The sequence below is a fragment of the Struthio camelus genome, chromosome 1, assembly GCF_040807025.1.
Source record: "Struthio camelus isolate bStrCam1 chromosome 1, bStrCam1.hap1, whole genome shotgun sequence".
Taxonomy (NCBI): Eukaryota; Metazoa; Chordata; class Aves; order Struthioniformes; family Struthionidae; genus Struthio; species Struthio camelus.
Genome location: NC_090942.1, coordinates 205,364,198 through 205,388,609, shown reverse-complemented (window position 1 = coordinate 205,388,609; position 24,412 = coordinate 205,364,198). Strand labels below are relative to the sequence as shown.

The 24,412-nt window shown below is 38.4% G+C and overlaps 1 protein-coding gene across 3 annotated transcripts in view; it reads left to right on the top strand.

Annotated features, from left to right (window-relative positions):
• Positions 1-24,412, top strand: part of DDX10 (DEAD-box helicase 10) — a 206,030-nt gene that overhangs the window by 25,774 nt on the left and 155,844 nt on the right. For all 3 annotated transcript variants that reach the window (XM_068930311.1, XM_068930313.1, XM_068930312.1), the window contains exons 10-11: positions 6,683-6,784; positions 15,551-15,638. In XM_068930311.1, coding sequence (XP_068786412.1) covers positions 6,683-6,784; positions 15,551-15,638 — 190 coding nt within the window. The remainder of the gene's footprint in view (positions 1-6,682; positions 6,785-15,550; positions 15,639-24,412) is intronic.

The following is a 24,412-nucleotide window of genomic DNA, read 5'->3' as shown; positions in this document are numbered from 1 at the left end:
AAGGAACGATCTCAGATTCTTCAGTTTTTTCAGCTTTCCGAAATTCTGTAGAACTGGAGCTTGGACTGCAGACAGGGACCCGGAAAGCAGCGTTTTGCCTACTGCCCTTGGCTCTCTGTAGTGAATTTCATCTGAGGGAGAAAGAGCCTTTTCAAATTTGATTTGGTGTCCTTGATGTCTGACTTCCTTTCCCTGAAGGAATCTGCTTTCTTGAGTTTCTGGAATACTGATGTTCCCTAAGATGGCTTGTTGGTTTGGAATGCAAGGTTTTAGGGATGTCTTTAAACTCAAGAGCTTTTCAGTGGTACCTTACTTCTTCCTAAGTCTTTTGACAAGTAAGCTGATAGCGTATGTTGATGCTGTGCATGGTGGCCCAGTTATGCTTAAATTAGATCTTCAGTGGCAAAGGTCTGCTTGGCAAAGTCATATTTAAGCAACAGATGGGAAAAAATACCTGTATTTTTGGTTATGGACGTTGATTTGTGACCTTCAAAAGTATAGAAATTCTGTACTTGGGTTCCTTGCATAACTTTGTGTGTGGTGAATATCTTCAAAAGCAGTCACCTGCATTATATTGAGTTTTCTGGAAATGGGAAATATGCAAACACAGGAAACTGTCAGGCGAGTATCTCTATATCTGTGACCTTCCTACCCCCAAATTTTACAGATATCTTATATGCGTCTTTCTCCTTTGCCAGTTTTAAAAATAGATGATTTTGTCCTTGCCAAAGAAAACAAATACTACTTTTAACTCTCTTGAAATTTGGCATCAGTTTGTATCTTCTGAAATGTAAACGTTAGGGAAACAAGTTCCAATACATCTGTTCAAGATGGAATCCGTATAGTACTTCCTTTACGGCCCGCATGTACACACAGACCGTCCTTACAGTTCTCTGCCCCTTACTTTCCCATCGTTTTTTTTCCTACCAAATGTCTACCTTCCTGCAGAACACTGTTGCCTGATGACCATCAATCAGACAGTTTCCGCTCGTATTTTATTCTGGTATCACCACGACTCATATATGACTGACAATTAAGGTGATACTTTTCACTGAAGTGTATGTTGCAGTGGTCATGGTGGGGACATAAAATGGCTCTGGCTATAGTTACAACAGGCTCAGCTCTGGCCGCACGATATGGCGGAACTGATTAATAACCAGATTATATTTTAGTTTGTTGCCTTGATGATAATGGCGGTGTCAGTTTGCTTTAATAGTATTGGTTAAGGGTATGCATAGGCTTTGGCTGGTAGTGAGCAAGGTTGGGTTAGCATGAACTAAAACTTACTGTGTTTGGCCTATGTGAAAAGAATTTTTTCTCATCCTGGCCTCAGCGTGGGTTGCCATGCTCTCCGTTACTTCCTGCTTCGTACCAGCTGGCAGCTTGGGGCGATTTTTAGCAGATTAGGATTGAGTCTGTCATGGTGAATACAGTATCCTCTCAATTTAGTGGCTTTTTTTTTTTTTTAATTGATTTCAAAGGAAATGAAATTATCCTGCAGCTCTGCATATTTCTTTGCTAGGGAAATAGTGCTGTTGATGTTCTTCGCCATTTTTGTCTACTTTTAATTAGTCAGTACCAGGTTGTCTTAATTTATCCCGTTTCTTTCTTATCCAGCCTTTGGTGATTGCCCTTTTTTTGTAGGTCATCTTTCTCATCTGCAATCAGTGTAAATATGTCATCCTACCCTTTGTTTTGTAGTGCTAATGATGTTTTGTCACTGCTTCCTTTCTTGTGAGTCAAAAGTGGATTGCAGAAAAATTACTTGCCTTTTTGGTAAACGCTGAAGCCTGTGTCTTGAATAAATAAATGGGACAGGTATGAACTAGAAGTATATGAATACATGTGCTTTTAACATAAATGTTCCCTTTTGTTGACAATTTGAAGGCTGCAGTCAGCAAGAACGAGGAGAACTTCTGGCTTCTTCTCTTCTGCAGAAAGACATAGTCCTTCCACAGAAGAAATTTTGTAGCTGTGGTTGACTCTTTGCTGTTTTATAATATTTAAAGGTGTAAAGGTTTTATTTGTGTCTCTTGGAGAAAAAAAAAATTACAGGAATGTCCTTTTTTTTTGCCTTTAGCAGAGAACTTTTTTCCTTTAGGAGATGGAAGGATTTTTTTTTTTTCTCCTATATTTTAGGCATTGTAATAGAAATGAAATTTTGAGCAAACAGTTAAGTGTTCTTTTCTTTTTATGACACTTTTCAGAGGCTTGTGTTGTGAGTTTGCAAATAATAGCAGTTTTTACTATGAAAGGCAGAGGGAAAACACTTCTTTGGGAAATTAGGAGGCTTTCCATGGCAAGAAACACCCCTTTTTTTTGCAGGTTGTCTTTTTAAGACCATAGCTTTCTTATTAGCACATTTGTTACTAGATTATTCATTTCATTTTGAGAAGTATGATAAAACTTTGCCCAAGTAAAACTCCTGTTTTATAGGCTTACATTTTCCTCTCTGTAACTAAATACCCATGGGAGAGGCTAAGTAGATACAAACCTTTCCAGATGGTGCTTAAGATAACTTGTTTTTCAGCTTACTCAGATCAGTAATGATTTCATTTTTGTTTTTAGCTCTGAAGAACAGCATTAATATTAAACCAGTGGTTTTCACACTTAATTAAATCACATTTGTTGTTTCAGTCAAACCACCAAGGCAACTTACTGTTCTTCTTCCTTTTCTATTCAGTTTAATTTAAGTGCATTTAAAATATTGACATTTAAATGAGTGAATGATTTCAGAATATCTAAGGAGAATGCTTGAACTGCTTTGATAGTTATCAAATGTCTTTCTGTCTCTTTGAATTTCTGAATGCATCAACTCTAAGGAATATTTTTAATGTTGCTTTTTTTCCTTAGTAGTTGCCAAAAGATGAGAAAGGTTTGTATATCTCTCTCTGTTCTTTATTTTATTGTGATTGTTTTCCTTTAGCCATTGTACTCTTCTCTCTGCATAAAAGCTTTGTAAGATTGAATGTAAGCTTTGAAATAGCTACTCTCCATACATACCAGGTTTAATGCTTTCTTTTTTGAATCATCTATGGAACGTGCCTTCAGAATTACACGTCGCGAACTGATGAAAAGATGTCTGACTCGGCACAAAATGTATTTAGCACTAATAGCACAAGAGTACCTTTCACTAGTCAAATGAAAGGTTCATCTGATCTGTATGGTGTTTTGAGTGGCCTAGTGGATACTGAGGAAAAATCATAGTCTAATATGCTGTGGGAATTGTCATTGTACATCACTGCAGCGTTCCGTCAGCCCTCGATGGGTATTTTTTTCCATGATTTGTATAGCACAAATGTGTATCTTTTATAATATGTTTCACAGAGAACACAAGAAATACGTTAAAGCAGTGGTTTAGGAATGCTAAGTCAAGCGCTCAAAGATACTAAATGCTGGAAGCAACAAACCTGTGTGAGCCACTTCCTAACTTTGACTACATTTAACGAACCTACAAAGATCATCCTTTGTAGATGTTTATGGGATGTGATTGAGATCTTTTTTTTAATCTTGATAAATGGGGAAGATTCTTACTGAGAAACTAAACAAACATTTTTTCCAGATAGCAGATTATTCTCATAGACCTTTTCTGAATTATTTCCTCCTATAGCATCTATTTTGAAGAAAAGAACAAAACTGTATATGTTATTCGATAGAAAGAACTGAAGACACTGTTACTCGCAGCAATACCATCTCTGTTCCCCTGTCTGATACAAGCTTTGGGTAGATAAGAGAATATTTTCTTCCGTATTTCCAACAGTTCATTGGGAGTTCAAGTTCATTTGATGAATAATTATCTGCCCTGGAGCTGTGCCCATCAGTTTTTTGCCATAAAATTCAAAGTCCTCCTTGGTTCAATTGTTTTCCAGGATTCCATTGCCTCTTCAAACAGTGCAGTGTGTGACATGCACCTACTTTTATTGAAATACCATTTTGAATTTGGCTGTGGTTAAAATATATAGAGCTGTTTTGAAGTGTGGACTTGGTCTATATGAAATAGATAGTCCAACCTTAATTACTGTGTAAGGGACCCAAACAGTCAGTGACTGTTTTGTCAGCACTGACTTGTGGTCCCTTACCGTGTTACTGAAGATAATAAATTGCCTCACCCCACACGTATGGGTTGCTTTAGAACTTTTTCAGAATGATCCTGCAGGGTGATATTTCTACATCGATAGTGTTTTAGACCTACTAATTAAAGGGATTAAACTCAAGTTAATATATTACACATTAGTTTTTGTACAGTACCTCAAACTCCTAGACCTAAATAACACTTTTGGGCAGAGTCCAAATGTCTTAGCATTTGTTTCTTCTCACTCTTACCAAACACTCTAAATTTTCATGATGTTGGTGTGTGACAGAGGCTCTTCTCTTGTGTCAATTTGATTTCCCTGTGAGATTCTAGAATGTCAGTGTTAAAATTTCAGGATGAAAAACATTTATAAGGATTAAAAAAAGGGATTTTTTTTTTTTCCTGGAATTATCTTTAGAAAACAATCTGCAAACCAGTATACCCAGGAACATTTTATTGTGTTTGGCAAATTCATCAAATGAAAGCAGAGAGCTGTAATGAAAACTGTCAGACTGTTTTTACTGCAGATTTTGTGGCTACTTGCATTGCTTACTACACTGTGCCAGATAGTGCTTGTAGTTTTCAAACAGTTTTGCAGTACAGTTTTTGCCAAGTGATAGCTGTTTTTACTTGGAGAAATGTGGTCTCCCTACATTCCATCTCAAATGGTTTTTTTTATCAGTTAGTGATACAATTCTCATCTAGCGTGCCTGAGGATATCCTTCCATACTGTCTGGCCTTGCACTTAAAGCTATCTTAAGTCAAGGAGCCCTGGCTCCAACACTTCCTTAAATAGCATTTCTATCCCCTTCTCCATCCACAAAGAGGCACTGGTGTTTTCTTCTATCACTGCTGAGTTTTTATTGGAAAGAACCCTATATATGTGACCTAACTTGGACCAATCTTATTCTCTATGTGGTTTCTAACCCAAAGACAAAGTAATAACATTTCCTATCTTCCCGCTGAAACTTCATACCTTTTATAAAGCTCTCCTTTCCTTGATGTTTCTCTTGATGGAGAAGAGTTAATGCAATTGGAGCACAGATCCAGCCAGAAAGATGTGATGGAGTAAGAGAAACCAAAGACTTGCAGAATGGCAAGAAAAGAATGGATTAGTGATGGACAGAAGAGGGAGAGGTGTTGATACAGAAACAGATAAACAGATTAAGAGTAGAATAAAGATAGAGTGAACAGTAATTACCTTACAGAAAACAAAAAGGATACTCAGATATGTTTAAAATAGATGAAAAGTTTTGCCGGCATAGAAGAAAAAGGAAAGCATGACCGGAGTAGGAACAAAACCAAAGGCATGTTAAGGTAGCAAATGATTTGATATAAAATAGCACTTGAAAAAATAATATAATGAGTAATTTGTTTCAAATAAATGCACTATTCATAGTCATAGCAGTTCATGTATTACAGTCTGCTCCTCCCAGGGATCCTGAGAGTAACTTTGTTAGTTTATTGTTGCTCTGCAGGATGACTGTTTTCTGTCTTATTTTGCTTTGTCCCACAAGTTACTCTCCTCAGCTGTGTTGGGTTCTGCTCCATTTTGGCACGTTTCTGAAATTAAATGACTTGTTGTTTTTTATACGTGAGGACTCTATGCAGTATCTTCCTAGTAAGCTGTTAACTTCTTATTAGCTCTTAAGCATATAAAGAAGAATGAATATACCTGTTGCAATAAATGTGGACTTAGATCTAATGCAGATCAGCTAATCCATCACTGTACTACTTCTATAGTAGGATTTACTGTTTGTTTACCAACACTATTGAGTAATTTGTTCTCCGTGAGCTTCTTCAATTTACTAAGTTCACCAAAAGTAGGAAGTGACACTTTGTTACCTCAAGAAGGAGGTTACTTCAATAAGATGGTTTAAGAACAAAATAGAAGAATTCTTATTTTTTTACCAACCCTAAATCTGAGTAACTGTCAACTCAGTTACGTTTGATGCATCTGTTAAAAACATTAATGAGAGAATGCCAGGTATGGCATTCATGGAATTGATCTGTTTGTATTTTTTCTTTTGCACCTAGATGGAAGAACTGCTGTTTTTATGGTTTTTTCTTTCAGTGATGCCTTTGTGACTGGTTAGACCACTAGGCTTTTTTTGAGATACAAGTAGAAATTATTTGGGATGAAGGCATTTAATCCTTTCCTAGCCTTTACCTCCTTTCAGTTGGAGGATGTGCAAATGAGAACCAGTGGTAGCCAAGTGTTAAGAAGAGTTGCCTTTTGATGAAGAGTGAATACAGTTAACTAGATCTGCTGGTATTGTAAGTTTTGATTAAGTGCCCTTGGATTACCACAGAAATGTTTTTAATGCAGAGAAGAATAAGAGCAGCTGATCTGAATCCCTGTCTTAGCTCCAGATAGTTAAGGTTCTGTATATAGTTTTGATACTAGCTCAAGCGGTGGTGTTGACAGATCACTTAAATGATTTGCCTCCTTTTCCCTTTGTTAAGTGAGGATTGTTGTCTGCTAATTATATTTGTTTTCTTATAAGCACTCAATTTCTCACTGGTTATTGAGAACTGTGACAAAAATGTGTATTTTTGTATGTTTACTTAGAGCCTCTTTTGTTTTGTTTTTTTGTTGTGTCTGATCAGATACAAAGAAGGTGGTGAAGCTTTGTTAGTATTGCTTCCTTCAGAAGAAAAAGGCATGGTGGAACAACTGGCACAGAGGAAAGTACCTGTCAATGAAATCAAGTAAGTGACCAATGGCTTGTCTGTAATTTGGCCTCCTTTCCGTAGGAATATTATATGATAGGTCTACTACAATTGTGATCTAGTCAGGTGCTGAAAAGCCACATTAATTGCCTGTAGTCAGACAAAAAATGGAGATCACTTGTTTTTGACGATATTGTTCAAAAGACCTTGGGAGGTTACCTGTTCCATCCTGCTTCCCAAAGGCAGGATTGGCTGCACAAATCATTCCTGACAGACACTTGTTTAACTTGCTGTTGAATATCGCCACAATTTCCCAAGGTGATCTCGTCTATACTCAACCGTTCCTGCCATTAAGGCTTTTCTTCAAATGTCTAATGGGCATCTCCCTTGTAGCAATTTAAGTGAAATATTTCTTTTGTTCTGTGCCAAAAATATATGGAAAATGACTTATTCCCTTGCTCTGTGCAACTACTTTCTACCTAATTGAACATTATCGTACTACCTTTTACCTTTTCTTCTGCAGATTAAAATATTATTTCTTTAATCTTTCCTTATATGATTTTTAGACTTCTTATCAGTCTTATTTCTGTTCCCTGCCTTTTCATTGTTCCAGACTATTTTTCCAATGTGTTATAGTCTTTCTGAATCAGTTAGTTGAAGGGTAGGAAATAAAAGATGGGACTAAATGATCCATTTTTTTTATAATGGAGAGGGTATATCAGTGGAGTCCTGTAGGGATTTATACTAATTGCACAAATGGAAACTGACTTTAAAAGAGTTAGAAAAGGAGATAACAATACCATGTAACAATAAAAAAGCATCTACGTTTCCAATATCTGGTAAATGCGGAGTAGTGCGCATATATAAGAAAGACAAAAACCCTAAGTGTACAAATAATAAAAAAAAAAAGAAGAAGAAATCAGTGGTGATTTCTTAGTTAGCTATTATAGTTTGGAAGGGTCCTTTGTTCTCTGAGGCTGTCAGCCCAATGCTAAATCAAAAGGGCAAACAAAGTGAAGGAAATATGGGAGAGGAATTGAAAGCAAGCCAGAAAATATGCTGTGATCTGATTAATTTTGAATACTGATAGAGTTCAGGTTACCCCATGCCAAAAATCATAGATTAGAGCTAGAAAAATGCTGGACTGACAAAGTCAAAAATAGTTTCCGTGCATGTAGATATGAGGAGGACTAGGACTGTTTTATTTTGAAGAGCTATGATTTGAAGGGGAAGATTTGAATTTCTAAGCATGAAGATAATTAACTGTATGCAGAGAGTGACTGTGAAATAATTGTTTTTGATAACAAAACAAAATAGGGTGAAACTTTAAGCAGTTATCATTACCTCATCATTTAAACCTTCATGTCAGCTCAAAATTAACTATGCCCTTTTCTTTGCATTCTAGTGTGATGCGTGATGGCAAGAAATGGAAATTTCTTAAACTATTTTTTTAAATTCCGTTGCACACATGTTTATTTCAAAACTTTTTTTCCTCATAAGAAGTGCAAGTGAACATTATACTTTGGGACTTGCCATTATTAATATCTACCAAATATGAGTGTTTCATGGCATCAGCTTTTTCAATTGCAAGTTCAATCATAGGATGCGTTAATGAAAGTCAGGGAAGGCTGGTCAACTATAATTTGATATGGTGGTGACTTATAGCAAGCTTCCCTTTTATTTTGTTTTCAGGGAAAAAAAAATTTATATGATCAATTCTGTGATCAAAAGTGGTGTTGGGGAAGGTAGAAATTTGGAATGATAGCTAGGTACCTAGCCTGATTGTGGTAGAACTTTTAAATATTTATAACCACAAAATAGTGACTATTTCTACTGAATCTTATTCTTTTGCAAATATTCCAATATTGAGCTTCACTAGGCATGTGACGATGAGCCGGACTTTCCTGACTGGTTTCCGTGATGGTTGCCATTTTCCTTACCACAGTAGGATGCTGTATTCCAAACATGCCACATCTGGGCACAAATTCTCGTCTCTGCATGGAGTGGAAACTTGCATATAGCACTTTCCAGATTTAAGAGTGGTTTTTAAGTCTGTGTGTGTGTTTTTTCTTTTATTTTTGCTACAAAGGTTGTGTCATTTTGGGAGCATTTGCAAGCTGTGCTTAGGAATTTGTAACAAACTCAGTACACAGCAGCTGATGATGTAAAAAGACCTTTATCTGCGCAACACTGGTGTCCGTTCTATGTTTAATATGCATAAGGTTCAAACATAAGATTATTTTTGCTATTCTAGCAAAAATAAAGACTAGAATGGATTTAAACAACTACCGGAGAGTCTAATTATACCAAATGGTTTCTTTTGACATTACTGTAAACATTTACCACAAAAAAGAATGTGGTCGAGATCAGTAAATGAGCCATATTCTTTAAATCTGAAATTTTTTTTTGCTTTTAAGTATCACTGTGCCTTAAAAGGATCTGTTGTACATGCACCACAGTCTAAGAAAATGGTCTTTTTTTCCAAACATTGTTTTTCCTTCTTAAAATGATAGTTAATCGAGTCATTTATCTCATTTTAAGTTTCACTAAACAAATGTCTGATGTAATGCGTTTGAGAAATACTATACCTTACTTTGGCAGCTAAGCTTTTAAATTCCTGAACAATATGGTTAATTGTGTGAGCAGCTTATCCTAGAACGTCGTTAAAAGGCCTTGTGTTCCTGTGTGTATCTATGTGACTCCAAATCGGTATTCTTGCACCAAAAAAAAAAAATTTAATAAAACGAATATTTAATTTTTCCCCAAATATCTCTTGTTTATTACCCAAGTTAGATATATGTCTCTGGAGGCACACCCATGGCTGCATCTCTAGCACAGTCTTGTTAGCAGATGTTACACCAACTGAAGGCTCCTTTCACTCTTTCTAAAACCCCCTCAAAAATCCATTCATATACCAATTAAATTCAAAGCCCTTGGAGTGTGTATATATATAACAAATAAGTAATTTTCTTAACTAGAACCAGAATAAACAGAACTTTGATAATATTTTTTACTGCCTACCTCTGAGACCGCTTTTCGGTCTGTGAAAGGAACCTTATTGGTAATAAGGGGAACGCTTTTACATAGAATTGCCTCTCTGGTGTGATTAATGTTAAACGGATATTGCATCATACTTCCAAGAGACTAACTAAGCTTTTGGAAGTTTTTATTACTTGCAGATTTCAAACTAGCTTCATCTTAAAAGTTCTTAATTACAGACTTTCTTAGTTGCTTTTCTTCTAGCCAGTTCCCAATTTAAAACAATCCTGGTGTGTTTTATCAGTCATTAAATTGTTGAAGAAGTTCCATCAGCCCATGAAATATTTTCCAAGTTTTGAAGTTTTCTTGTGTTGTGTGTGTATATTCATCTAATTATGGATTCTCAGTAATTGATATAATTGATTTGTGTAGAAAGTTAGAATGAACAGTTGGCATTGCTCATTGAAAACAGACTTTAACTTTTCAGATTTCTGAAATTCACTCTGAAAGCTTTTTAATTCTAAAACATCACTATATTGAAGTGTTTTGCTGCTCTTGTTAAGCAGTGTCCTGCATGGGGATCAAGGTTTTATGTTCCTTTCCTCGTTTTGTATCTTCTGACATACAAACAGCTGTTGAAATCTCTTTATTTCTTTTCGATAAGGCTTTTAAAATAATTACATAATGGGAAGGGAGAGGAAAAGAACTTTTACAATACATTTTCAAAAGCTGGAGATGCTAGAGTTTGATCTAAGTTCTCCATAGAGCCTGTTAATATACCATTCTTTTCTAATCAGCACAAGCTGCAAATTTATAATTAATACTTTTAACAATACATCATGTTTTTCTCCGTTGTTCGAACAGAGCAAGAGAAAATGTACAATATGAAATAATAAATAGCATACTTTAGAGCACTCAAAGATGACAGAAAACTACTTTGAAACTTTAAATACTACATGCATATTTATAAGCAGTCTATAATTTCAAAAGTTTTAGATGCAAACTGTAGACTCAAATTGTTTTCGGTGGTACGTTGAGACTGGTTCCTCACATCTAATTTTGTTGAGTATAAGATAAATGAGCTGCTTCCCAAGGGCATGTCCTAACAAATGTTTGTGCCTCTAGAAAAGTTTAGCAAAGGAAGGAGGTGCGGTGCTGCTCTGTGGCCCAGCGCTTCCTAGCCCTCCAGCCTGCCAGATTGTCTCCTGTAACTGTAGGTAGCCAGGACCAGACAGAAAGCGCTGAGCGGTTGAGGCAAGAAGGGGCTGCTCCTTGGAAGCTGGCTGAAATATAGGAAAAATTCTACTGCTGCTATATCAAAACAGTATATGTGATACAAATATATACATATATTTTTGAGTCAAAATTTACCTTTTGGATGTTATTAACAAAAATGAGTGGTGGTGGTGGTGGTTTTTTTTTTTTTAAACTTAAAAATTGCATGCAGTGCGTGCTTAAACAAATAGCAATAAGGTCTTCGCGTTGGTCACCTTAGAAGCGTCTTCATGTGGGTGTGCTCTCTGAGGATTCAGTGTTGGTTGAATTATCTTTCCAAAACCCAGGTGTCTTTGGTAGTGTGTAAGGTTAAAAAATATTAATAAGATGGAAAGAAGAGTTAAAATCACTTCTAGCTCGTTCTATGCAATCTTGCAAGTTCAGAACATTAGAACAAATTTTCCTGCTGACATCATAAATTGTTTGAACTGCTCTTTCCTCTAGCTATATTGTATACGCGTGAAATGAGGATTCTTGCCTGATTTCTTAAGAATGCTTACAAGCATTCTTAAACATTACTTGCTGCTATAATTACAGGAGAAAAAGAGCTAAAGCTGGAATTTGCTAGGATACCTGTCTTACTCCCAGTGCATCTCCATGATGTGCTGGAATTTCTGAATCGTACGTCCTCTGCAAGTTTTATCCCTCCTCTAAGGAAGCCTATGAAGAGCTTACCTCTTGTGAAAGCAGAGAGGACTCTATGTGCTGTTTTTCCTATGAAATTGTTATTCAATAGCAAGCTACGCTCTGTAATATAGTGCATTATGCAATTTATCTTTTTCTGATGTTCTCTAAAAATGAAGTGGTACCAGGAGATTCACTCTTTAAAGGCCTTTGAAATATGAATAAAAATTTAAAACGTGCAACTTCCATGTGCTGCAGCTAACTATGTATTTTATGTGCTTGAAAGTGTAATGGCGTGTATTATTAATGCAATACCTATTTCTTTTCGGAAGTTATGTTTAAAAAAGAAAAGTGCAGGCATGTTCCCATGGGTTAGAAACTGCTGAAGCCTTTTGTGTGCTTTGCTGTGCTGATCATGTTTGAACAGCTGCATGTAAGGCAAAGTATTTTTAAGCCAGTGACTGATAAAGGGAAAGCACACTGTGTTAGGGTACGATTTTGGCAGGGTGTTGTTCTTTGTTGATGCCTTTTTTCCCTTTTTCTTTTTAATTCCACTTTGGAGAGGATGGGGGAGTGTGTCTGGTTAAAGCAGTGCTTGCATTCTGATATTGAAAACGGGAATACACAGAGCGTGTATCGACCAGCAAACTTGCAGAGCAGATACACCTGATCGGTTCGTAAGACCAAGCAAGCAGAGTTCATGTTTACATCGTGGCACAATCAGATGTGGCCATTTATGCAACTGCTAGGCGGAACAGTGCCGTTCTGTAAATGCAAAATGTGTATACACAGAGCAAGAAAAGAAAGAAACAACCTAGCTAGAAGGACAGACTGTATCATCAAATCCGCCTCTTTTTTTTTCTGTAGTTTGCTTTAGCTTGCTTACTCTTAACTGTTTAAGCAAGTTTATAAATTATGATAATGATTTAAGTTTTTAGATTTATTAAGTTTGTCTCTTCGAGTAGTCACATGCACAAAATTAGTGCAGGGAGCTCTATTCATTCGGAAAGAAACATGCAAACTCCCTATTAAAACAATCCATTTTAACGATGACCAAGTTTCCCATTTTTTTGGAATCCCAGCATGCGACAAAGAAGATAGAGGATGGGTGTCATGATATAATACTGAAGCGAGAAGAATCCAGTATTATGACTTTTTTGAATATTCCAGTTTGCAAATGTATCCATTCATTAATAGATGCGTAACCTCAGATTGCACTCAAGGCACCAAACCCTATCTGTTAACATAGTATTAGAGTTACATCAGTGTCTTGCCTTGCTTTTAACTGTAAATATTTTGTATCTTTTTCAAAGCCTTTTATTGCAGATTTCAACAAAATTAAGCTAAATCTATGCGTAGGCAACAAATGTTGTTGTATCTTGTCTAAATTTGTTTTCCATTATGCTTGGAGCCCCACTGACATATGGTCTCCTGTAAATATTTAATCACATTCTTACAATATTCAAGCCATTGTAGAAAATAATGAGTAGCAGTGGGCACAGGTGAGAACTGGAGGTTGCTGTGTGCTTTGTTTGACAGTGAGTCAGTTGTGACTAGACTTTGAGTACAGCTCTAAGACCAGTTTTGCATTCACTTAGAGATTTCATGTAGACTGTTTCCCTTGCTTATTTATGAGAATGAATGTGAGACTGCCAGATGTTTTGTTGAGATCAAGATATGACATCTGCTGTTTCTTCCTATTCTTAAAACTTGTTATCCTACTATGAAGGGTAGTTATGCTTTGCTTCTCAGTGAGCTATGTTGGCTGGTACGTATCCACTTTTTTTTTTTTTTAGGTACTTACAAATTGCTTTTTCAGTATTAAGAAAACTGTTATAATTGTTTAACTCTTCTTTTCCCCCCTTTGAAAATGAATACTGCGTTTACCTGTTCTATCTCATGGAATCATCAGATCGTCATCAGATGAGTTCTCAAAAATAAATACAACTATATCTCAAAGTATCCTGGCTTATTTTGTAGTTGCTAGGGAGCAAATTTCTTTTGGCCCACCTGATTATCTAAGTACCTGTTACCTCGTGATTTCCTATTCTGGTGTGAGCTTGGACGGTGGTGTAGCTGCTGTAGCTAGCTGTCTGATTGCAGCTGCTACTTTCAGTGAAGACAAGGGAAAAAAGGCTCTGAATAATTTAAGTGTTTTGATGTCATCTCTTACTACTTTCCTCATAACTTAACAGCAGTCCAGCAATTTCCTGGGCCATCTTACCACCAGTGTTAGTTTTAAATGCTCTTTGTTATTTGTGTTGTCCTTTGTTCTTTGTATCTCATTTTGTGCCTGTGTTTCTTAGTGTATTCATGCTATTTCTTATACTTGTCTTCAGTTCGACTTTAAGATTTCTTCTTGAGTTTCAAGTGATTGTAAAGCTATTGATTTCATCTAGCTGGAGTTTTTACTCTTCTTTCTGTATTTCCTCTGCAGTGAGGTAGTATATTTTGTGTTTATACTTTTAATATTATTCAATATTAATTAAGTCATTGCATTTATCTTGCTGTTCTACCATTTTTCGTGTTAGGATCATAAATATTTTCATTGCCACTCTTCTTAACTGCTGTTATCTTTTTCGATCTTTGGTAGAATAAAATCTAGAAAATCTTCCTCTCTGTTTACTTTTTCTACCTTTGATGTCATATATGCATTCCAAAGAAGATTTGTTGGTCAGTCTGTGTCCTGCTGAATTTTTAATGTCTCTTGTTACCTGTTTTATATCTTTACATATTCAGAGCAAATTATATGTTTGCTCGAAACTGGAAGTCGGTATTTGGTCTTTGACTAAACTGAAGCTAAATAACTCTTGCCTGCACTACAGCCTTCTAACACCTGTATCTGACAGTTATGAAATTTAAATAGTGAGGGAATAAAGCTTGATGTCTTTGTAAATTAAAGCATTCTTTGGTAACAAAACCCCCTGCTTAATTGGTGCTTTCAAATTTGGAAACAAATTTAGATCATCCTAATGGCTTACATTACAAGAAATGACTATGTAATGTTTCTCATCTAGCATTTTAATTAGTCATGTTTTCTAGACTAACTTAGTGCAAGGTGAAGAGCTCTGATTTTGATTTTATTGTCGTCTTTTAGCAAAGACTGCATCCTTTTTTGTATGTTATGAGATGACATGACATGCAACAGCAAGAACTAGATTAAGAAATTTGGTAGTTGTGCATCTGTTTTGACCTTTGCTTGAGGGGTACTTTCCTACCATGTTTGGAAGGTTGTATGATATGTTTGGATGGCACTAGCAGATAGGAGACAGAAGTAGGTGAGAAAAGACCCAGGCAATTAAACCTGGAAAAATGCAAATGTCACCGGAATAAGTATAAAAATACAGAATTTGAGAAAGGACTTTCATAAGTTTTTACTAGGTTTAATGGCATTTTCTGTAATACGACAACTGTTACTTATTCACTGGATCAATATCTTGAGGAACTCCAAAATCTGTTTAATCTCCACATCCTTTACTTTTACTCATCTGAACGTAACAGAGAAGTACTTTAATTTCAATGCTGCCAGGCAATGGATCTTTAAACTCTGAAAAATGCTGAGAGATTTCCTTATGAAGGCTGCTATAATTCATTATGCTTTTTAATTTCTTTCTCAACATTTTATGAGTTCGGGAAGTATTTTAATGTTAATTATGACTTTACTTTGGAAAAAGTTTCACCTCTCTCACCGAAAACTTGCTCTGGATAAAAATTCTGAGCTTTTTGTTTGTCTCCTCTGTATTATTCATTTGAGGAGTGTACTCTTCATCCTGAATATGGTTCCAGTCTAACCTTGTTCAGAGAAGTGATAGTTTTATGCGTATTAAAACAGTGTAGAGGAAATGAAGATACTCCTGAGAACTTAGCAGGGGCTTCTTTGTGCATATTCTAATAATTAAAGCTAGTTTTCTTCTTTTTATTTATTAGAATCAACCCTGAAAAACTTACAGACATTCAAAAGAGGATGCAGGCTTTTTTAGCCCAAGATCAGGAGTTAAAAGAGAGAGCTCAACGGGTAAGTTAATGTACTGCAATTCCTGAGGGCGTGCTGGTTGAATAGAACTGCTATTGAAATAATTGACCTACTGATATGTACCCTATCAATGGTATTGGGAACTGCTAAGTCGTTCTGTTCTTAAACTTTAAACCCTTGCATCAGTAGAAACAATGATCGTATCTTAATGTTGGTGGTAAATATGTCTGTAAGGCCTGTGAGAGCTGAGTCTGAACCTGGGCTCATGCCCTTAGAGTCTGAAGATCCATGTGACCTGCTGCTTTACTGCCCAAGTTAAGACATAGGCAGGAACCTGTTTCATTTTAGAATCTTGGGTACAAATGTAGTTACTACCTCACAGGAATTTGAGTCTTTTTTTTGTTTATTTATTTGTTTTTGAGTATTTCCCAGCTGTTTGAGTCGAGGTTGGAGGAACCTTGACAGGCTAGAGAAGTGGCCTGACAGAAACCTCATGAAATTCAACATGAGGAAATGCAAAGTCTGCACGTAGGGAAGAATAATCCCATGCACCAGCACAGGCTGGGGGTTGGACCTGCTGGTGAGCAGCCCTGCAGAGAGGATCTTGGGATGTTGGTGGATGCCAAGGTGAGCGTTGGCCAGAAGTGCACCCTTGTAGCAAGAATGCCAGTAGTATCCTGGGCTGCATTAGGCAGAGCATTTCCAGCAGGTGAAGGAGGTAGTCCCCCCCCCGCCCCCCGCCTCTTCTCAGTGCTGGTGAGGCTACGCCTGGAGTGCTGTGTCCAGTTCTGCGCTTACCCTGTGCAAGAGAGGCATGAACCTGCTGGAGTGACCCTTAACGAAGGGCCTTGAAGATGATTAAGGGACTGGAGCATCCAACATGTGAGGAGAGACCGAGAGAGCTGGGACTGTTCAGCGTGGGGAGGAGCAGGCTTACGGGGATCTTATCAATATTTATAAATACGTGATTGGCGGGTAGTAAAGGAGAGAAGCTAGACTCTTCTCCGTGGTGCCCAGTGAGGGGACAAGAGGCAGTGGACACAAACTGAAGTGTAGGATATTCCATTTAAACGTAAACTTTTTTCCTTTGAGGATGATCAAATATTGGAGCAGGTTGCCCAGAGAGGTGGTGAAGTCTTCATCCTTGGAGATATTCAAAGTATGTGGTCCTACACAACCTGCTCTAGCTGACCGTGCTTTAATCTTCAGAGGACCCTTCCAAGCTCATCTGTTCCATGATTCTGTAAAGCACTAAGTTTTAATTCACTGCAAATGTATCTCATTTCCATTGTATTTCCTCAGTAGCACGATGTAGAATAGGACTGTGTACCCTTTTCAGTTCAGTAATCCATTTAATTGAAAGGATTGATAAGTTAGTAGTTCTTCTTGATAGGAAGTTGATAGACCATTTTGAAATAATAAAAAAGGTTACTGAAAAGTGACAAATTTCATTCCTGGGCCTAAAAAGTTAACAATATAAAACCATTGAGGCCTCACATACCCATATATTGAATCAATATTTTTATTATTGTGTCTTTTGAGTATACTTGACAGCCTTTCCTTTCTCAGGTGGAAAATCTATATCATTGAATTGAATAAAACCCTTTAATTTTTGTTTGGTTTTAAATGAGAACCAGAATAGGTTAGAATAGCTTTTCCTGGGAAGATGGAAAAGTGTATGAATGGGATTTCTTTGCTATGTTGATTAATGTTGGGAGAGGTCCATGAACAACAGGTGAATTTTGCTGAGAGGTTTGGGAAAGGTAGAAGACGTATAATAGCTCGGATCTAGGCAAATTTCTGGACTGGAGTAAGGTAGTTGTAAAACGTGCTTCCAAATCCTGCCCTAGAAAATGGCCAATGAAACCTTTGCTGGGCATTACTCTGCCTCTTCTGTTTGTGTTTGCTGACTTTTCCCTGGTCTTATATCATCTTTAGATTGTGAGCTCTTTGCACTTATATCTTGTGTTGAATTTGGCATATTTTTGAAGCACGGTCAATATCATGAGCCTACTGTTTCTGCAGTTACCCTGCATGTCTTTCAGCAAGATTAGCAGTTCAAATTGAGATGCAGGGAAACAAGATGAGAGGAAAAATCCTAGAATCTTTCAGGTCTTTTATATTACAGAATCACAGAATCGTTTAGGTTGGAAGGGACCTCTGGAGATCATCTAGTCCAACCTCCCTGTTCAAGCAGGGTCACCTAGAGCATATTGCCCAGGATCACATCCAGACGGCTTTTGAATATCTCCAGGGAAGGAGACTCCACTACCTCTCTGGGCAACCTGTTCCAATGCTCAGTCACCCTCACAGTGAAGAAGTTTTTTCTCAGGTTCAGATGGAACTTCCTGTGGTTCAGTTTCTGCCCGTTGCCTCTTGTCCTCTTGCTGGGCATGCATATTATAGATATAGATCAAATATAAGTAGTATTATCAAAAGCCAAAGGATCAGAAATCTGGAAGTGCCAAAGCCTGAGAAATAAAAGAAGCTTTCAGTGAAAAGATTGCTGAAATTCTGGATTAGTGTAATTTTCTTTATTGTCTGAGCTACTATAAAGATTTATGATACCTGAAGATATTCTGGTGAACCTGATGAGTAGAGTACCATGAGAAGGGGATCATGGACATTTGAGGGCAGACTAAGAGTTGCAGCTTTTCTGCTGAACTCGGATGTAGAATGAGGCAAGTTACAATGTTTGAAACTCTTCTGGTGAGATTCATCTCGCTTAACTTTGGATGTACTATATCTATATCTGAGTTAGACTTCCTAGGCTTTCATTTATAGGCAACAGAGAAATGAATGCTTCTAGGATGCCTTCTGAAATAAATACCTTAAAAATTCATCTAGGTAGATGAATTTCATAGATGAAAAGTCCTTTAGAACACGTTTCCTCTCATTGATTGTAAGGGTAGCCTGCAAAGCCTAGCTTGGATGTCTGCAGGAAACACATTTACTGGGTTAGAGCAATATGTTACTGAAAAAGGAGCCTTAAATCAGACAAAATGCCTACGGAAGTTGCTGAGAGATTTGTAAATGAAATCTCTAAGGAATGTTCAGGGGACTATTCTTAAAACAATTTTTGACTTTAAAGTATCCAATATTGCTGTGATGCACAGAATATTACTTGTAGCATGTGGAATATCAGTGCAGGCCTCATCACAGCATTTTGCAGACCAGATAGACTAGTGACATGATCATTTGCAACTGCCACAGGAAGTTGCAGCTATACGATTTACATCAGAAGTGACAAAGCAGCTGGCTAGGGGAGGATGAAAGTAGGAGGAAGCCAACATCATCTTACTTGGAATGAAAACAGTAATAAACCTTTTTCTTCTGTTTCCGGCTTTGATTTTTTAAGATCCTTAAAAAGGAGAGGAAGATCATTCTAAATTGAACAAAAGAAAATAATGAAAAGGTTTCAAAATAGCAATAGAATTAAATCAAACAGAGCCATTTGTCAAAGTGACAGATAGAATGTTGAATTCATTTTGAAAATCCAGTCTTTATTACCATTTCAAGCCTTTTTTATTGTCATTTTTCATACATGTTATAGCAGTGCTGTGTGATCTTGCAGATAAATTGTAAACAGATCCAGTTTTTGAAAAATATGGGGAAGTAGATTATTGTAGCAGGTGCTCTCCCTTCATAGGATGTGTGTTTACTATGTAAATGCCCCCCAGTAGTCTTCCATATCAGTTTGAATTAAACAGTAATCATATTGCAGCTGAAATCTTGACCTTAGAACCTTATTAGGAATGCTGGGTCTGTCAAAGGCATGTGCATTATGCTGTCTAGCCTGCCTGTTTCAAGCTGCCTGTTTCTTGACATTTATAAGAAGTTTCCTTCTGGAGTTCCAGAATGGAGCAGACAGCAGAATCACAGCATAGATACGTGCAAAAGTCCAGGTAGGATATAGTTTACTACATTGATGACATAAGATGTCAGCGTTTTCACCCATCATTTTGGGGCCCAAATGTGAAAATCCTGTTTGGGAAGCCTTTTTCAAAAGGAGAGAATTATCTTTTGTTTAATATCACAGAATCACAGAATGGTTGAGGTTGGAAGGGACCTCTGGAGATCATCTAGTCCAACTGCCGTGTACGTGTAGGGTCACCTAGAACATGTTGCGCAGGAAAAAAAAAAAAAGAAACCTGAAAGTGATACCAAAACAGCAGAGAATAGCAGTGGATAATATCAATTGACAAAAGAGCAGGAAATGATAGTTGACGAAGTTCAGACTGACTAAATTTGTCCTATTTTAGTTGTCCAGTCTATATGCATAATTGTGTCCAGGTCTTAAGAGTACTGAACAAAATTCAAAAAAGATGACATTATTTCAAAGGCAGCTTGAAGTGAATGCACTGAAATTAAATGAGGTTTCAGTTTATGATATTGCTGCACTTTTGAAGAAGTCATTTGGTCTTCCTGTACTTCATGTCCCTTCTTGTGGAGCGGAACAACTCTACCATGCTATATCTAGCTTTTCTACTTTGGCTGTAAGCTCTTGGAACAGGGCTTGTCTCTTGTTGGAAGCATTTGTAGTGCCTAACATGATAGAGAATTACAGAATCACAGTATGGCCAAGGTTGGAAGGGACCTCTGGAGATCACCTAGTCCAACCCCCCTGCTCAAGCAGGGTCACCTAGAGCATGTTGCCCAGGATCACGTCCAGGCGAGTTTTGAATATCTCCAGCGAAGGAGACTCCACTACCTCTCTGGGCAACCTGTTCCAGTGCTCTGTCACCCTCACAGTGAAGAATTTTCTCCTCCTGTTCAGATGGAACTTCCTGTGTTGCCGTTGGTGCCTGTTGCCTCTTGTCCTGTCACTGGGCACCACGGGGAAGAGTCTGGCCCCATCCTCTTGACACCCTCCCTTCAGATACTTACATGCATTGATGGAATCCCCCCTTGAGCCTTCTCTTCTCCAGGCTGAACAGCCCCAGCTCCCTCAGCCTTTCTTCAGAGGAGAGGGGCTCCAGTCCCCTCATCATCTTTGTAGCCCTCCGCTGGACTCTCTGCAGTAGTGCCATGTCTCTCTTGTACTGGGGAGCCCAGCACTGGACACAGTAGTCCAGGGGAGGCCTCCCCAGGGCTGAGGAGAGGGGCAGGATCCCCTCCCTCGACCTGCTGGCAACACTCTGCCTAATGCAGCCCAGCAGACCACTGGCCTTCTTGGCCACCAGGGCGCATTGCTGCCTCATGCTCAACTTGTTGTCCACCCAGGTCCTGGTGCTTCTCTGCAGAGCTGCTTTCCAGCAGGTCAACCCCCAGCCTGTCCTGGTGCATGGGATTATTCCTGCCTAGGTGCAGGACCTTGCATTTGCCTTTGTTGAATTTCAGGAGGTTCCTCTCCGCCCAGCTCTCCAGCCTGTCCAGGTCCCTCTGAAGGGCAGCACAGCCTTCTGGTGTGTCAGCCTCTCCCCCCAGTTTAGTATCCTCAGCACACTTGCTGAGGGTGCACTCTGTGCCTTCATCGAGGTCACTGATGAATAAGGTTGAACAAGACTGGACCCAGGACTGCCCCCTGGGGGACACCGCTAGCTCCAGGCCTCCAAGTGGACTCTGTGCCACTGACCACAACCCTCAGAGCTGTGCCCTCCAGCCAGTTCTCAATGCACCTCCCTGTCCACTCATCCAGCCTGCGCTTCCTGAGCTTGCCTAGGAGGATGTGGTGGGAGAGAGTGTGAAAAGGCTTGCTGAAGTCCAGGGAGACAACATCCACTGTTCTGCCCTCATCTCCGCAGCCTGTCCTTCCAGCAGAGAAGGCTCTCAATCAGATTGGTCAAGGATGATTTCCGTTTGGTGAATCCATGCTGACTACTGCGGATCACCTTCTTGTCCTCCAGATGCTTAGTGAGGAGCTGCAGGAGGAGCTGTTCCATGACCTTTGCAGGGGTGGAGGTGAGGCTGACAGGCCTGTAGTTTCCTGGCTCCTCCTTCTTGGCCTTTTGGAAGGCTGGCGTGACACTGGCTTTCTTCCAGTCCTCAGGCACCTCTCCTGATCTCCAGGACCTTTCCAAGATGAGGGAGAGTGGCCTAGCAATAACATCCACCAGCTCCCTCAGCACTCGTGGGTGCATCCCATTGGGGCCCATGGATTTGTGGATGTCAAGTTTGGACAAAAGATCTCTAACCTGATCCTCCTCCACCAAGGGAGAGTCTTCCTTTCTGCAGCCTTCCTCTCTTGTCTCCAAGGTCTGGGATTCCTGAGGACTGGCCTTAGCAGTAAAGACTGAAGCAAAGGCAGCGTTCAATAACTCTGCCTTCTCTATATCCTTTGTCACCAGGGCACCCGCCCCACTCAGCAGCGGGCCCACATTTTCCCTCGTCTTCCTTTTGCTATTGATGTATTTGAAGAAGCCCTTTTTGTTGTCCTTGACATCCCTTGCCAGATCTAATTCCAGCTGGGCCTTAGCCTTCCTTGTCGCATCCCTGCACACTCTGACAACGTCCCTGTATTCCTCCCAAGTGGCCTGTCCCCTTTTCCACATTCTGTAGACTTCCTGCTCATGTTTGAGTTTTGCCAGGAGTTCCTTGCTCCTCCATGCAGGTCTCCTGCCCGCTTTGCTGGACTGCTTACTCAGAGGGATGCACTGATCTTGAGCCTGGAGGAGGTGATGCTTGAATATTAACCAGTTTTCTTGGACTCCCCCCCCCCCCCCCCTTCCTTCTAGGGCCCTGCCCCATGAGATTCTGAGATTCCGCTAAGTAGGTCCCTGAAGAGGCCAAAGTTCGCAACCCTGGACTTCAGGAGAGCTATCTTACTTATTGCCCTGCTTCCTCCTCGTAGGATCCTGAACTCCACCATCTCATGGTCACTGCAGCCAAGGCTGCCCCCAACCTTCACATCTCCAACTAGACCTTCTTTGTTTGTTAGTACAAGGTCTAGCAGCACCCTTGTCCTTATTGGCTTCTCCACCACCTGTGTTAGGTCAGCTGAAGACTGTATCATCCTTATATTGTTACTGAATGAGCTTGTAAGACCCTGCACTTAAGTGGATGCCTATTTCTTTGTTTGGACATAAAGCGATACCATCCTGTATCCAATCCATATGAAGCTTGTAAAATTGTTTGGAACCTCAGTGGGCTGAGCCCTATCGATAAGTCATAACAATTATCAGTTATCTATCGTTTATTAATTTCTAGACTGCACTTGCAAAATAAATATAAGCAAAGTAGATGAATGGCTTTGTAAGTTATCTGAAAGGTGAAATGAAGTTTCTGCCATGTGGAGTGTAGTGACCCATGTAGATCTTCCGATCTTTAAGTCTTGCAGCTCTCAGATTCACAGGAAAGAGACCTTTATTGAACCTACTATTTTTTTTCCCATTAGTCTATCAGTCACTGCAGAGAAAAAGGAAGCTCTGTCATTTGTTGTTGTCACTGCTTGCTAGGCAGCAATGAATTGATGAGATCTGTCAAATTTAAGCCTTTTTTTCTGAAAGATGCTAGTTATGTTGATAAAATGATGTGAGCAAGCGTTTTACTCCACACTTAATTCTTGATAGCAGCAGAACTGGGTTTTGTTCAACTTTTCCACCCCTAAAATTAATTGAAACAGATAATCAGGATAGGAAACTTCACTATTCCAAATGATAACCTTTTAGGGTAAATAAGCAAATGAAAATTTACTTCTATAACATAAATTGTTGAGCAAATTCAAAAGCATAGCTGTTAGCTCTACTTATTTCAAAACTATTAGTTCTTTTTCAGCTTCCCAAAGAAAAGGTATAGCTTTGCTGTTTCTTCCTTTAAACTATCTCATCTTTCTTTTCACCTCTGGAAATAATTTTTTTCTTACGAGCGTTTCAAGAACCCCGATAAAAAAAGGTGCTGTGATGCATATAGAGAGATAGATATCTCTCTCTATTGAGATATATATATATATCTACAGGTAAATATATATATATCTATAGATATATGTATATTATGTATACATATACGCACACATATATTCTCCCCACTACCCCCCAGTACTGCCAGTGAATAAGAACAGGATTTTTTTTTCTTTTTAACTCTCCTCAAATTATTAATGCAAAAATTTTCTCCAGCAGGTGACAGGTACATAGCACAACAAGGGTGTGATTGTGGTATGTTTGAATATAACCATACTATCTTAATTTGCTATTGTTGTTGGTGCTTATTGGTTTAAGCCCAGTGGTAGGAGTTTTGGCATCTGTCAAAAATTAGATTACAAATAATAGAAGATCTTCCAATGATGTTTTTTCTGACAATTAACATATTCCAGTACTTGTGCTGTAGCATCCTCGCTGTTGCTGTTATTTGGGGTAGTTTAATTTTGCTGGCTAGAGGTGTCCCAATGTTTTGTCAGTAGATTTTATGACAAACCTTTTTAAATGGAGAAAAAAACCCCAACTTTGCTTTCATTGATGTGTTTCTTTGTATTAGTTTCTCGTTAGTCTAATTCTCACTAGTCCAAACTTGTCTGATGAACCTTATTGTAAATCAAGAGTATGTAATTAACGTATGAAAAAATATTGAACTTTTTTCCCCTTGCTTTTCTGGATTATGTGTAGTAGACAGATGAAAAGATGTAGTTGTTTAAAAAACAGTGTTAGAAACGTTCAGGCTTCAATTTCTAGAGGTTTGAAAATTGTTTTGCTCTCACTAAATCCTGTTATTTTTTCCCCTTAAAAAAAAAAGCAACTGTGCTTCATATACAACTTAATATTTAAATAAGAATTGATAAATATGCAAAGAGTTTTTCTATAGCAGAGATTGTAAGATTTTTTTTTTTTTACTTGTTTTGCTGCCGCTATATGCCAGTGTAGGAACTTCCAGCTTTTGGTGCTGCT